Source organism: Carex rostrata, chromosome 27, assembly GCF_964058835.1.
Source record: "Carex rostrata chromosome 27, lpCarRost1.2, whole genome shotgun sequence".
NCBI lineage: Eukaryota > Viridiplantae > Streptophyta > Magnoliopsida > Poales > Cyperaceae > Carex > Carex rostrata.
In genome coordinates this window covers 7326053-7340678 of record NC_135944.1, presented here as the reverse complement: position 1 = coordinate 7340678, position 14626 = coordinate 7326053, and the positions used below count along the sequence as shown (strand labels likewise).

Sequence of the window (14626 nt, the reverse complement as noted above, 5' to 3'; positions counted from 1 at the left end):
GCAGCGTCACCTTAATCCAGCCACCTAAACAGGTCGGTCTGGCAAATTCTAACAGGTCAACGCATAAGTCAGCAGCGTCACCTTAATCCAGCCACCTAAACAGGTCGGTCTGGCAAATTCGTAAACACAGGTCAACGAATAGGTCACCGTTACCTTATCCAGCAGATTCATTCATATCAAGAACAATTAATAGAACTAATCAAATAATAACCATACCAACATGCCAATTAACCTTAACCGAACAATTCAATCATTCTCATTTATGCAAGAATCAATATGCAGCATGAATTCCAAAATATGCAACAATTAATCATTCAACATGACAAACGAATAAACAGTTTAATTCCTGAAAATAAAGTATCAAACAAGTCCAAGAATCCCGCACCTTATTATGACGAGCGTACCGCTTAATTACGGATCGGGCGTCTCGAATTACCTCGCGATATCTGGCTCGACTGAGCCTACACCTATATTATACGATTACTTGGTTTAGTTCGGTTACATTCTCAAAACTTAAATTCCCAAAAGCCGTCTTTCCATTCGTCAATTCTTTTATACCTTTCGGCTCATTTATAATCATTTTAATTCAAGTCCAATTCCAAAATTATATATATATGGTCGGCCCTTATATAAACTTTCACCTTATTACACTTTGGTCTATTGGACGTATCAATTATTTTATTCCAATTCAAGTCCACTTTACAATTATTTAAATTCACATATGGCTCAAATTATAATACTTCACATGCATGGCCGGCCATAGCCTCAACAATTTACATCTTACAAATTTGTCCCTTATATTTATACAACTCACATAGGCCTTATATTTTATAATTCATACCCCTTATTTTTATAAAAATTCCCAAGGCTTGTATTTTGCACAAAACAACCTTCAATTTAATTTATTTACATTTTTGGTCTCTGTCAAGTCAAGGACTGGTACACACACAAAATCAGCACCATACCAGTAGTATACTGGGCTGGTACCACTGGTACCAACACTTCGCCATTCATACACCCAACACAGCCATGCACAAATAAAACCAGCAAAACAGAGACAAGCCACAGGTCAGATCAGAATAGGCACACCAGAACTCAATCAATACGACTCAAGCCTCAAGTCAGCACCATTTACCGGGAAAATCAACAACCCGAGCAAAGGTGTAATTAACTATAATTCCCTTTACAAAATCCTAACTACAATCCCCTTTAATTCATACAAATCACTATGGTCATATATTTTACAATTCCGACCATTAATAAAATCATTTTGCAATATAACCCCTTATACTTAATTTATTCGAGCAATTCGATCGAGTCGGGAAAATCAACAACCCGTACTCGAAACTAACAATTTCACATCCTACGACATTAATCAGTTCATCAAAACACAAATCAAGAATTTTAGAAATTAACCGAAAGAGAAAATGTTGAAACAAGTGATCGGTTCCGAGGGTTTCGCCGTGCCTTGTGGCCACCAAAATTGAATCAACCACCACTGATTTAGCGTCTCCGACCACCATATTAGCACCAAGAGACACCCGATTAGCACCCGCAAGCAACAAGGACGGACCCCCAATTTCTAGGGTTTCGGGTCCTCACGAGTGTAGAGGAAATCGGTGCAAAAGAGAGATATTAATTGGACGAGGAGGTCCACGGGTTGGAGAGGGAAGAGAGGAAAGGTTTGGTGGTGATGGCGGGGGTCAGCGAGAGAGGAGGAGGGGTGGTGCGGAGGGGCAGTGGAGGCAGAACCGAGAGAGAGAGAGAGGGGTTTCTGGCGGGTCTGGCGGGTCGGACCGAGAAGGAAAGAGAGAGAGATGGGGCGGCGGGCTGGCCGTGGCAGCGGCGGAAGGGGAGGGGGCGGAGACCCCCTTGGCTTGGCGTAGAAGAGAAGACAGAGGGGGGGGGGGGGCTGTCTCACGGGTAGGGAGGGAGAGGAGAGATAGAGAGGGAGAGGGGTGGGATTAAATGGGCTGCTTCAAGATCCATGCTGGTTCAGATGAATGGTTGATATAATTCCAAAATTTAAGTTACAACATTTAAGATCCGTGTTAGATTACATCCAAAGGTCCAAACAAATTCTGAATTTCAATAGGGTCATTTAATTGGTTTAAAAATCTGTTTCTACTATAGTTTCGAATCGAAAGTTCATAATATTTTTGTAACTATATTTGTACATATAATTTATATTTTTATTTCTCAATTTAAGATTCGAATAATTTGATTTTCCTTTTATATAATTATATATATTAAATTTTTAGAATTCGAATAAATCGATATCGGATAGTATCTATGTCTATATATATAAATATCAAATCAAATCCTTAAAATTCTCAAATAAATGAAATTGGTAACTTTTATATAATTTATCTCGTACGAATAATTTCGTATAATTATACTCTTATTTGAAATTTAATTACTTATTTATTCACACGAATCTAATTAAACCAATTTCTTCTTTCCTAACAATTAAAAGGAAATGTAACGGATTTTCTAAGTTTCTAATTTACCGAATAATTATAATTTTATTCCTAGTGCTATATTTTATTTTATTTCCAAATCTCTAAATTTTATTATACACAATTTCATACATTATTTATATTACGAAATTTTAGTTTCGTTTTAGTCGGTCAGAAAATTTCGGAACGATCGTTAAGTTAATTAGACCTTTTTATTTAAGCCAATTGATCGATTTATCAATTTTAATCAAGTTTTTTTAAAATTTCAGAATGTAACACGGGAGGCCACTATGCTATCCATAGCACCCCAGCCTAACTCTATATATATATATATAGAGAGAGAGAGATAGAGTAGAACTAGGGTGTTCTTAAGCTTACCAAAGTGTTTGGTGAGCTTAACTCCAAAATTTATCAAATCGATTTCAAATAACGAATTCAAACCGTTGAAATCCGCCTATCTTACGAGTGATGAGTCTACATGTTAAAATTTTAAACATTCAAATTAATTTAGGATAAAGTCAAGCGGTCAACAAACGTTAAAAAATGAATGCATTAAAATTAATTTATTAACCTTCTAATTTTGACCGATTGACGTTATACTAAACTAATTTGAATGTTTAAAAATTTCACATGTAGACGCATCACACGTAAGATAGGCGGGTTTCAACAGTTCGAATTCGTCATTTGAAATTGATTTGATGGATTTTGGAGTTAAGCTCACCAAACACTTTGGTGAGCTTAAGAACACCCTAGTTCTACTCTCTCTCTCTCTCTCTCTCTCTCTCTCTCTATATATATAGTAGGTAATATTTACTAAAAGGCAAATGCTTCTGTGCATACAAGGACCTATTTGTAAAATGAACATATTTTTATTTTCAAAGTTCAAACAGTCGATCCGAACCGTTCAACTTGTTCTCCATATTAATACTAGTATTGTGCCCTTGCGATGCAACGGGACATATTATTAGAAAACCAAACTTATTTTTATTAAAAAAAAAACATTCCAATAAAAATAATAATTATTCAAAAATTGAGAAACATGATATCTAAAAAGAATTTATATGATTATGAATTTTTAATTTTTGAACTGTGATATCTAATAATAATTTGATGATATGATGGTTATGTATTTTTAAGTACCAATGATTTTGAATAATAACTCAATTTGAATATAATATCAAATAATTATTTTTTCTCATAACATACATAATAGCTCGATTCGAATCTAATATCAAACATCAAACAACAATTCAATATTGGCTTATAACATGATATCAAATAACATAAATAAAAAGTGCCATAAAAAACATCACCCCTTCCTCCATGCATGCGAAAGAGACAACATTACTTTTTAGAGAAAAAAATACATATATCCAGAATACACTGATAAAGCAATATCATGTATGTTTCACAAGGGAACATCAGTACAACACAGAAAAATGACTCTCTATAGCCTTTCGACGCCAATGCTTTTCACAAGAAATTAGAGAAGGACAGTAGATATCATATTTCACATTTTTCAGAAGACTGCACCAAAACAATAGCATAGTTTTAAACATAAGAAACCAGTAATTTAATAAAGGCATTACTATTACAAAAGTGGATGCAACAAAGATCCGGTACAAAAAGAAAAGAGTTAATGAATATGATGTGTCGATTGTTAGCTTGTGTAGTTGTGTCTTTGTTGGATCTTGTATGCCTCTAGACCTAGTAAGAAATATTTGAAGAATTTCTTTTCTTTCTCACCTACAAATTTAACAATAAAAAAACAGTCAATTTTGCTAGGTTACCTTAAATTCTCGAAGAATAAGAATGCTAATATAAGAGAATAGTGAAATGCTTGTTAAATTCAAATTAAATTCAATGGTAGTTAATTAAATACGTTTTTTTATCCACATTTGAATTAATTTTTTTGTTATCAGTAAAAAAAAAAGTATACAAATAAGACAAGGGTAGAGATTTAGATTTTGCATCTGCTGCTATTCATGCCTTCAATTATATAGCTCCATTATTCAAATTTGATTCTTCCAATCTAAATGTTATTCATGCCCTTCAATATATATATATATTTGAGGTGGGTGGTGGTAGTAAATTTTTGAACTCAACATGACACATAAATGCCTGACAGAATACTTGAGTAAAACCACAACATGACATTTGAAAGATTGGATGGTATTGTTTTCAAAATTTCCAACTCAGAGCAACCAAATGCTTAATATAATAAGTTAACAATTTATGCTTAATATTTACCTCATTGTGCTTTTAGAACTTCTTAGTATACAACGTTCTTAGTGAAAACTCCTCCAGATGCATTATGATCTCCATAAGGTTTTATCAATACATGAGTTGTTTGTCGAGATACTCCTCTTGACTATGCAACATAGAGATGACCATGCAACATAGAGTTGACCATGAAAAGCAATCCCTGCTCTTGACAATGCAAAGCAATCCCTGCTGGTACAACATGCCCCAAAAACAGTCAAAATGAAATAAAAACGGTTAACCTAGCTACAGGTCATGGAATTCTTTGATATTTCATACACACTTAAAACATGACCTGAGAAGTGATCATGTACCAAATTCTACCATGCCTAATTAATTTCAGAAGTTTCATGGTTCAGGAGCTAATATGAACAGGTGGTTTTAGTTATATTCTTTAGTGCTCTCTCTCTCTCTCTCAATGTTATTTTCATTTTCTTCTGTTATTTGCTTAAAAATACACAATATGACTGTCAGACAGTCAGTTTTCAAGAATAATTTATGGGTAATTTGCTAAATCAGAAAATTATGCTCTTTATATGGAAATTCTTGTTGAATCATGCTCTAAATCCTCATGAAATTTCAGAAATTTTGGAGCTCGGGAGCTAATTTTGTATGCAGTTTAGTAAAGGGGCAGTTTGGGGTCTTGTGCCAAAATTTTACAGTGTTTGTATTTTGAAAAAGGTAAACTTCGAAAATACTTTAACAATACTTTAAAGATCCTAAAAAGGGAAAAATTAGTATGCAGATGCTTGGGGTGATGTCCTCTACCTGACTGTACGATCCAATTATGTGCCTTACTACTTTTATTACTTTTCTTTCCTTTTATTGTTTTTCAGTGTTCTTCTGTACCAGTTGGAGTCAATTCATGCTATTCTTGTATTTTCTACTGGTAAATGCACGGGGTTATGCCAAAGAGCCTGTTTAGATGTCAGCACACCAGGTTTTGAGGTCCAAACTACATTAGTTTTGGTTTTAGAGGTTCTAAGCCACTGTTTATGCATAAGAAACCATAATAAAGATCAAAATCATCAAGAACCAAGATTAAACGTCAATTTATTTTTAAGTACTTTGTCAGTCAAGAGAGTGAAGAAATTTTTTTAATATAGGACCTTGCTATTTAACATATTTACAATTTTTTTGTTTGTTTGCAATTAAAGGGTATGGATCATAGAAGAGTCACAAGGTTCTTTATTCTTTCTTTTAAAAAGCTTCTAATTTCCACAAGAACAAAGAGAAGGAAAGTCAAAGAGGTCACCACAGAAGATCCAAACTGTGAGGTGGTTTTAGTTAAGATATAATTAAAAGGGAAACTTGTGTATGGTCAAATTAATCATCAACTTGAACAGACAAAAATAATAAAATGAAGAAAATTTTCTATTTGGCAGAACAAATTTGTTAATGATAGAATAACAATAGAATAATAATATGCACATCAAGTAAAGCTTACTCAGATCAAAGTCAAATTTTGTTGTTATTATAAGTAAATGGAACAGTACCAGTGGTTTTGAGTGAAGAAAGGGAAAACTTAGTATTCATGAAAATAGTACACACAGACAATGAACAATACCAGTGGTTTTTTTTAGTATCGGTATTAATAAGTTTATCAATCAATTAAATTGTAAAAGAATCAAGTGTGGTTGGAGTGTAAGGCTTGATCAAGTGTTCATTGACGATTAATAAGTTCATCAATCAATTAAATTTTTCAGTATCAGAATCAAGTGTGGTTGGAGTGTAAGGCTTGATCACTTCATCACCCACACTATCTTTACCTCTATTGCATTAATAGAAACACCACAAATAAATACAAATAACAAGAAAGACAAAATCAATTTGAGGCGAGATTATAATTTTGATCCCTTCAACTTCACCAATTATATCGAGGTGAGATTCTGGTTTTGATCACTGCGCTTCACCGTTGACTTAAATCATTATTTCAGATCAAACCTGATTCTTTGTAAGAACTTTAAAGGCCAAAAGAAAAGTGTGAATTTAAATTAAATAAGAACGAACACCCAACCTGCAGCTGATGTGTTGCCCAATTGGAAGTCCCAGAATAGAAGTTGGTGTAGGTAATGCAAACTTGAATTTGGCCACATTATGGCTCAATTGCTTCTTTTCGACAAGTTTGAATTCCTTGAAATTCTCTTGGTACGAGAGAACCTGGCAAGTAGTTATTTTTTGACTTAGTTATATAACCTTAATTACAAAAGGATAGCAACACCAGAGAGTAATAATGCTTCTAAAAGGGATACCAATAATAAAGAAAAATGTATGTATTAAAAAGTGTATGCTGGCTAATTCGTAATTAGTACACATTATTAAATTTTCTGATTAACTTACCAAACTTTCATGAAAGATTTTAGTAATATATCAGCACTTGATCTACATTATTGAAGTTACTCAAATGAGCTAACCCTATATCTAAAGAAGTCCCTATCTCTATTTTAAATTGGGTGGGGGCCCCAAGAAAACGGCTAATCTTGACAACCTTGCTAACACATGCTCAAATCATGCCAACAGAATTTAAAAACATAAGAAAAACTTATAAACGTGTCATTTTCCTAATAGATTGGTTCTATATCAATTATGATGCAATTTAAATATATTTGGTATTCCATCAAATGCCATCAAATACTTGAATATGAATCATTGCAAATTTCATGTCATTTGATGATCAGTTAAACTTGCATAAAATTTCATTATTTATCATGTACATAATATGTATAAAGTATAGATTATAATTTTCTTGTCGGATTTCAAAAATATAAGTTAATATTACAGGTGTCAAGGTTGTCAAACTTATCAGTAGTCTATAGATCTTCAACCTTTTAAATACATTGAATAATCCGTTTCATACAACCAATCAAAAAGTATTTGCAAATTTGCTTTACTGGCATCTTTATCAGGACCAAACAAAAAGCAACTCAAATCGAATCAAATCAATCAACACGATAGGAATTGCATACAGAACAGATCGATTATTCATCAGACAAGATTGACCTAGAGAAAGACGAACCTTTCTGTTTCTTGTTGCTGTAGAAGTAGAAGGCAGCGGCCGCACCAACCGCCGCCACTGCCACGGCGATCGAGATGATTTCGCCTTGCGTCATCTCCATCTCTCTGCTCTCTCTCTGTCTTTCTCTCCCGCCTCAGTCTCTCTTTTCTCTTTGTGAGTATCGCTCCAGATTTATGGGTTTGGTGAGAAGAGGGATTCTAGATGGGTAGGTGAGCTGAGCGGAGAGGAGACGTTGGGGCCTTGGGGGAGATGCCGAGGTATGGTAGAGGAGCGGGACCGTTATCTGATATTCTCACAGTGCTTTGAGAGAGACGGTGAAGGAAGGCGGAGTGGCGGAGATCTGAGGCGATTAGGGTTTTCTCTCTTTTTTTATCTTTGGAAGGAGGGATCGGGAAGGGAGGGGGGCATAGAGATAATTTGCTGGGAGAGGCGCAGCGCTCCAGCGAAAGATAATTTGCACGATTTTTGATTGAAATCTGACGGTGCAGAATCAAAATACCTGTGATAATACATGTAGCGGTACGTGTAACGGGTACAATTTTAACTAATTTTGGACTTCTACGTATATAAAGGATGTATTTAATCAAAGGAAGGCAAATTATTTGTTTAGATGGCTCAGATTCAATCCGAAACAAACAAAGTAAATCAGAACCCTTGCAGGATCTAGACATTAAGCTCCTTAATAAGGTAGGGAGATGTGCTTGGAGACCAAATTTTACATTTTTCTGAATTTGTTTACTATTTATTAAGATGGGTACAAAATTCAATGGTCTGAATTTGATATTTTTTGTACTCATCTTAATAAATAGTAAAAAATTTCAGAAAAATGTAAAATTTGGTCTCCAAGCACATATTAATATGGAGAACAAGATGAACGGTTCGGATCGACTGTTTGAACTTTGAAAATAAAAATATGTTCATTTTACAAATAGGTCCTTGTATGCATAGAAGCATCACTCTTACTAAAATCTTTTAAGGGAAAATTTCTAGTGTGCCCGTGTAAAATTTTAAAATAGCCAATTTCCCTATCAAAACAACATAATAGGCAATATCTCCGTTTTGCCTATTTAACTCTTTATTTAATTATTTTAATATTAAATTGATAAATTTACCCTCTCCTTCTCCAAACCTTCGTACCTTCCCACAGATCAACTAAAAGTTTGAGATATCTGAGGGAATTTTGAGGTTGAATCCTCTTGCTGTACGTGGTCGATCTCCCAACCTTTGCTCCAATCACGGTGGCTTTGAGTAATTAAGGTTTTCTCATGGCCAGGCCATGCCAGTATCCCCTTTTCAGATTTCAAAATTACCATTCATATTAATTACATGATCAACTGCAAACTATATATATACAAACAAATAGAATAGAATCTTATATATACCTTTGTATATATAATATATAAAGCTCAAATGTCACCAATAGCTCTAGATCATTAAGAATTATCATTAATTAATTCGTTACCTGGTCAAGGAAATTAATTAACTTACAAGTTACAACCCATCGACCTATGTCACCTGCAAATTAAGAAGAGAAATGAGCATAATATATAGTCCTTAATTAGTAAAAAAATTCAGAAAAATGTAAAATTTGGTCTCCAAGCAATGGAGAACAAGATGAACGGTTCAGATCGACTTTTTGAATTTTGAAATTTCAAATTTGGACCGTGTGTATTTTGGCCCATATGTTACCGAAAGCACATTAGCCTATCTCTCTGTCTATATATATATATTATATAATGACGGTTAAAGAAAATTATCTGTTAAAAATATTTTGTATATTAGCTATAATATCATGCTATCAATTTTAGTTTATAAGATAACATTAAAAAGAAAATTATACAATAAAATATATGCACTTCTAAGTTCACAAAATTTCCATATAGTATTAATCCTCCATTTCAAATAAAAAGTTCTAGGAGTAACAAGGTGAAGTGAGAGAGAGGGAAAAGGGAGGGTAAAATGGGGTCACAAGGATATTTTGTTAATAATTTATGAAGATAAGTATTTTGTTTGTTGGTTTGAAAAAGAAGAGTAAATTGTACATTTTTCTGAGCATTTTACGTATGAGCTAATTAATTAGGTACACAGCTAGCTTTTCGATCAACATTAATTATTAATTTTAAAACACATAAAATTAATATATGTAGTGTCCCCTGCGTTCACTAGCTAGAGATCCTACAATTAATGCTCTACGTATGTGTTCCAGGTGTAGTGATAACGGGTGAAATAAGAGGACAATATTTCTATTTGAGATCCTACAATTAATTAATGCCATGTTAAAGTACATAGAATATGTTAAAATATTGTATAGAAAAAAAAAAAACATAAAATTTGATCCTCGCGGAAACAACTTTTCTACCTTGATTAAAATTAAAATGCAAAATTTAAAAGGAAGTAAGTCACTTTGTCAATTTGTCATCTATGATATTGATATGAGCTGGAGAAGTAAGTCACCATTGGGTTGGGGTGCCCATTTTTACAGCATCAATTCTGTGTTATACAGCACAATATAAATTTTGGGACGAAAATATCCCTGCACCGAGTCTTTGATTGGGTGTGCTGTGAAAATAAAAGCAGGGGTATTTTCGTCCCAAAATTTATATTGTGCTGTATAAGACAGAATTGGTGCTGTAAAAATGGGCACCCTTGGGTTGGGCTCTTCTGGGCCGGGCCGGGCCGGAAAAGATTCATTTGAGTTTCTTCATTTCTTCTTCTTCAAAATTCTCAGAGCTCAGCAGTCTCTCTCATCATTCCTCTTTCTCTCTCTTTCTCATAGAAAATGTCTCGCCGACTTCTCCGATCCGCCGCCACTCGACTCATCGCCTCCGTTGGCCAACCCCAACCGCCGTCTCTATTGGCCCAGACTCGGGGTTTCGCGGCGGCACCCCAGGCGGCGGTGTTCGTGGACAAGAACACACGCGTGATCTGTCAGGGGATCACCGGAAAGAACGGCACTTTCCACACCGAGCAAGCCATCGAGTATGGAACCAACATGGTATGGTATGGTAAACTCATATTGTCTTTTTCTTTACATCTCATCTCATCTCATCTCATCTCATGTATTGACAACTCTTGCTTGTAAAAAATACAAAAAAAAAAAAAGGTGGGTGGAGTGACTCCCAAGAAAGGCGGCACAGAGCATCTAGGTTTACCAGTGTTCAACACAGTTGCAGAGGCAAAGGCAGAAACCAAAGCCAATGCATCTGTTATTTATGTGCCCCCTCCTTTTGCAGCTGCAGCTATTATGGAGGCCATGGATGCCGAATTAGACCTCGTCGTTTGCATCACCGAAGGAATTCCTCAGCATGATATGGTATGCTATGCTATGCTTTACTAACAAATTATATCTCATCATGCTATGCTATGCTAACAAATTCTAATTTCAGGTCAAAGTCAAGGCTGCTCTTAATCAGCAATCAAAAACCCGCCTCATTGGACCCAATTGCCCTGGAATTATTAAGCCTGGAGAGTGCAAAATTGGGATCATGCCTGGTTATATTCATAAGCCTGGTCGTGTTGGTATTGTATCTCGCTCTGGTACCTTGACTTATGAAGCGGTATGCATGCTAACTCTCTCTCTCTCTCTTATTGTTGGCCTCAAACACCCCATAGAATAGATCATACATACTTTTTCAATTTCTTCAATCAAATGCTCATTCATCTGTCGGCCTCAAATACCAAGTAGTAAGACTATCCTTTAGGATTTTGGTAGTAACTAACCACTAAAATCAAACTACTGTCTTTTCTTTTTGGATCTTTCAAATGGAGTAACTAAAAAGAGTTTTAGCATAACCAACCAACCAGTGAATGAAATGAAATAGTAATTGCAGAAATTGCTATAAAAAAAAAATGAAATAGTGTAGTATCTAAATGGAGCACGAATGGTGAAATAGGCAAGAGAATAATTCCAGTGTCTTATCTAGTGTCCAACTTACTCGATTATCTTTTGTAAAACTTCTAGCTCCAGATAGGCATAAATAAAAGGGAGAATTTCTAGTGTGCTCATACAAACTTTCAAAATAGCCGATTTCCCCATAAAAACACCATAATATCCAATATCCCCATTAAAACTTCACATTTTTTCTTCTATCCCCTTTTTATTTATTTAACTTTTATTTAATTATTGAAAAAATTAAATGGATAAATATGCCCTTTCATTATTTTAATCCCTTATCTCTCCCTCCCATCCTCCCTTTCTGGCAAATTTTGCAACTCCTGTCGGATGAGACCAGTTTGAGAGGCAGATCATTTGGGATGTTAATTGTTGCCAATGAATTTCGCTGCTTTTATCCATGTCCTTCTCATTTTCTTAATTTAATCAAACTTATTTCTCTTTCGTAAAATATTTCCTTTAGCAACATATTTGCAAGTTGTTCCTTCACCAACTGATTTTTGAAAAGAAATAAGAACAGAAGAAGTTTGAATCTCCTGGACACAGTTTTTTTGCTTTAAATAAAAAATACGAAAATCTAACTCCAGTAGAGGCTAAAAATTACTTGGCCGATACACCTACTGGTTAAGGAAAATCAAAATACGTTCGTTGATTGCCCACATAAATACATTTTACCAAGACTAACAAAAAGGGAAAAAAAAAACTGAAATGTAGAACATTAGTCCTGGCAACACAACAAGTTAATCATTTATTAACGATCAATTTTGCTCTAGCATGGCCAGATTCAATCCAGTAACAAAAACAGATCTTTTGACTATTGGCAAGCATCAAAAGGCAGTAAATATTCACTGGCATCAGATATGGAGGATGGAAGGGAGGCAGGGAGAAGTAGGCAAGCTAGAGACGAGTATTTGAAATAATGAAAGGACATATTTGCCCATTTGATTTTTAAAATAAATAAAAGGGTGATGGAAGAAAAAATGTTATGCTTTCATAGGGATATTAGATATTAGATATTGCATAGGCACACTAGAAATTCTCCCTAAATAAAATGATATTTGGACTTTTGAGCGAGTTCATTTTTTGTTTATTGTTTTAGTAACGATAAAGCACAATGACGAAATATGATTATATGAATAATTTAGGTTTTTGGGGTAGCATCAAATAGGTTCCTTAGATTCAAATTGGTCCTCAGACTTGGCAAAAGAAAGTAAAAGCCTGAATTTCCCTTGATTTAACCTTTGTTTTTATTTTAGATTGAAAAAATGTCTTTTTTGGTATATTTAATTCCCATTTTTTGTTAGGTTTTCCAAACAACTGCAGTTGGTCTGGGACAGTCAACCTGTGTAGGCATTGGTGGTGACCCGTTCAACGGTTGCAATTTTGTTGATTGCGTAACCAAGTTCCTTGACGATCCTCAGACCGAAGGTACCGTTGCTTTTTTGCTTACAAACTTTGATTTATTTGTATATCTTTTTCCACAGGATCTAATTTTTTGTTTGAATTGTTGTCTGTGTCTTCAGGCATTGTTCTAATTGGTGAAATTGGAGGTACAGCAGAGGAGGATGCAGCTGCCTTCATTCAGGTCAGAATTAACAGCATTGGTATGATTTTCATGTCATCATAGAATTAGTCTGGTCAAAGTAAAGTTTAATTTTGGGGGAATTGTATGATGCAGGCAAGCGGCACTAAGAAGCCGGTTGTGGCTTTTATTGCGGGTCTGACGGCACCGCCTGGTCGGCGCATGGGTCATGCTGGAGGTACTTTTTTTTTTGCGCATTTAATCAAGCAGTAATATCGATGAGGTGAGATTGCATGATGATCATATGATATTTGTGTTGCTTTCAGCTATCGTATCAGGAGGGAAGGGAACAGCACAGGACAAAATAAAGTCGCTAAGAGAATCCGGCGTGACAGTGGTGGAGTCCCCGGCAAAGATTGGTGAAGCAATGCTACAAAAATTCAAGGAGCTGGGACTTGTTCAGTAGAGATGAGATACTGTCTTTCCCACCATACTATCTCTCTACACAAATTCAAGGACTTGGGTTTTTTTTTAATTGTTTGGCTTTTTGGTGTCTGAATGAACCCATAAATAAGAAAAAAAGACTAGATTGTTGAGCTGGAGGCTCGGCATAATGCCACAAAATTATGCCAGAATCGGTAATTTTGTTACTTTTTGCTACAGTTTAGTTGATTCTCTCTAACTAATTGAGGCATTTAGTTTTCTGATTGAAGAAGTGCTATTATGTCTAAATGTTTTGTTTCTTGTTCTATTTCCTCTGTTGGACAGAGTTTTTGTTTTTTTTTTAATTTTAATTTTAATTTAAGCTTGTTAAAACTAAACTGCAAACCGAACAATTACTCTCAAAGTTGTAAAGAACACAACTTGATTTATCTAATTTCAAAATTCATAATTATAAATTGTTGCTAGTTAAGAATATGACCTAGAAGAGATACAATACAAGTCATAAAAAATAGTGTTTATCATTGTTTAACTATTGTATCCTTCATTGCAATTTAGGGGGGAAAAAGATGTATGCGTTTTTTTTTTTTTTTTATTATTTAAGATTCTTATTGGATTTAAAAAATATTGATGGCTGCTTTATAGTAATCTTATAGTTTTTGGTTCCATACCGTTCGATCAGTATTTGGTTCGGGTCAAACCGGCCATGAAATGCACGGGGACAAACCATACCGTCCGATCAGGATCAGGGTCCGAGTTCGAAGCAGATCGGACGGTCGGGATCTAAACTCAACTTTTGAAGTACCTTAGCTACATGAGCTGGGTATACAAGAACTCAGATCCTCCCAGGTACCTGAGATGAATTCATTAAATTTGGACCGTTCTCTTAATTTGGCACGAATCTCAACACAATTCCTTGTAGTTTTCGTAGTCACCTGATTGAATTTAGTCCTGCTGAGATTAATCTGTACCGTCCGTTGATAATTGTTCTCCGTCAGGTACCTGGGAGGTACGGAATCGGGTATACAAAGCGC

General features: G+C 34.9%; 1 protein-coding gene across 1 annotated transcript; it reads left to right on the top strand.

Moving 5' to 3' along the window:
- The first annotated feature begins 10455 nt into the window (after positions 1-10455).
- Positions 10456-13883, top strand: LOC144545168 (succinate--CoA ligase [ADP-forming] subunit alpha, mitochondrial). Its single transcript, XM_078293757.1, has 7 exons — positions 10456-10732; positions 10841-11050; positions 11124-11294; positions 12934-13057; positions 13153-13214; positions 13308-13389; positions 13478-13883. Exons 1-7 carry the CDS (start codon positions 10517-10519, stop codon positions 13615-13617), a joined length of 1005 nt encoding a protein of 334 aa, XP_078149883.1. The 5' UTR covers positions 10456-10516; the 3' UTR covers positions 13618-13883.
- Positions 13884-14626: the final 743 nt, after the last annotated feature.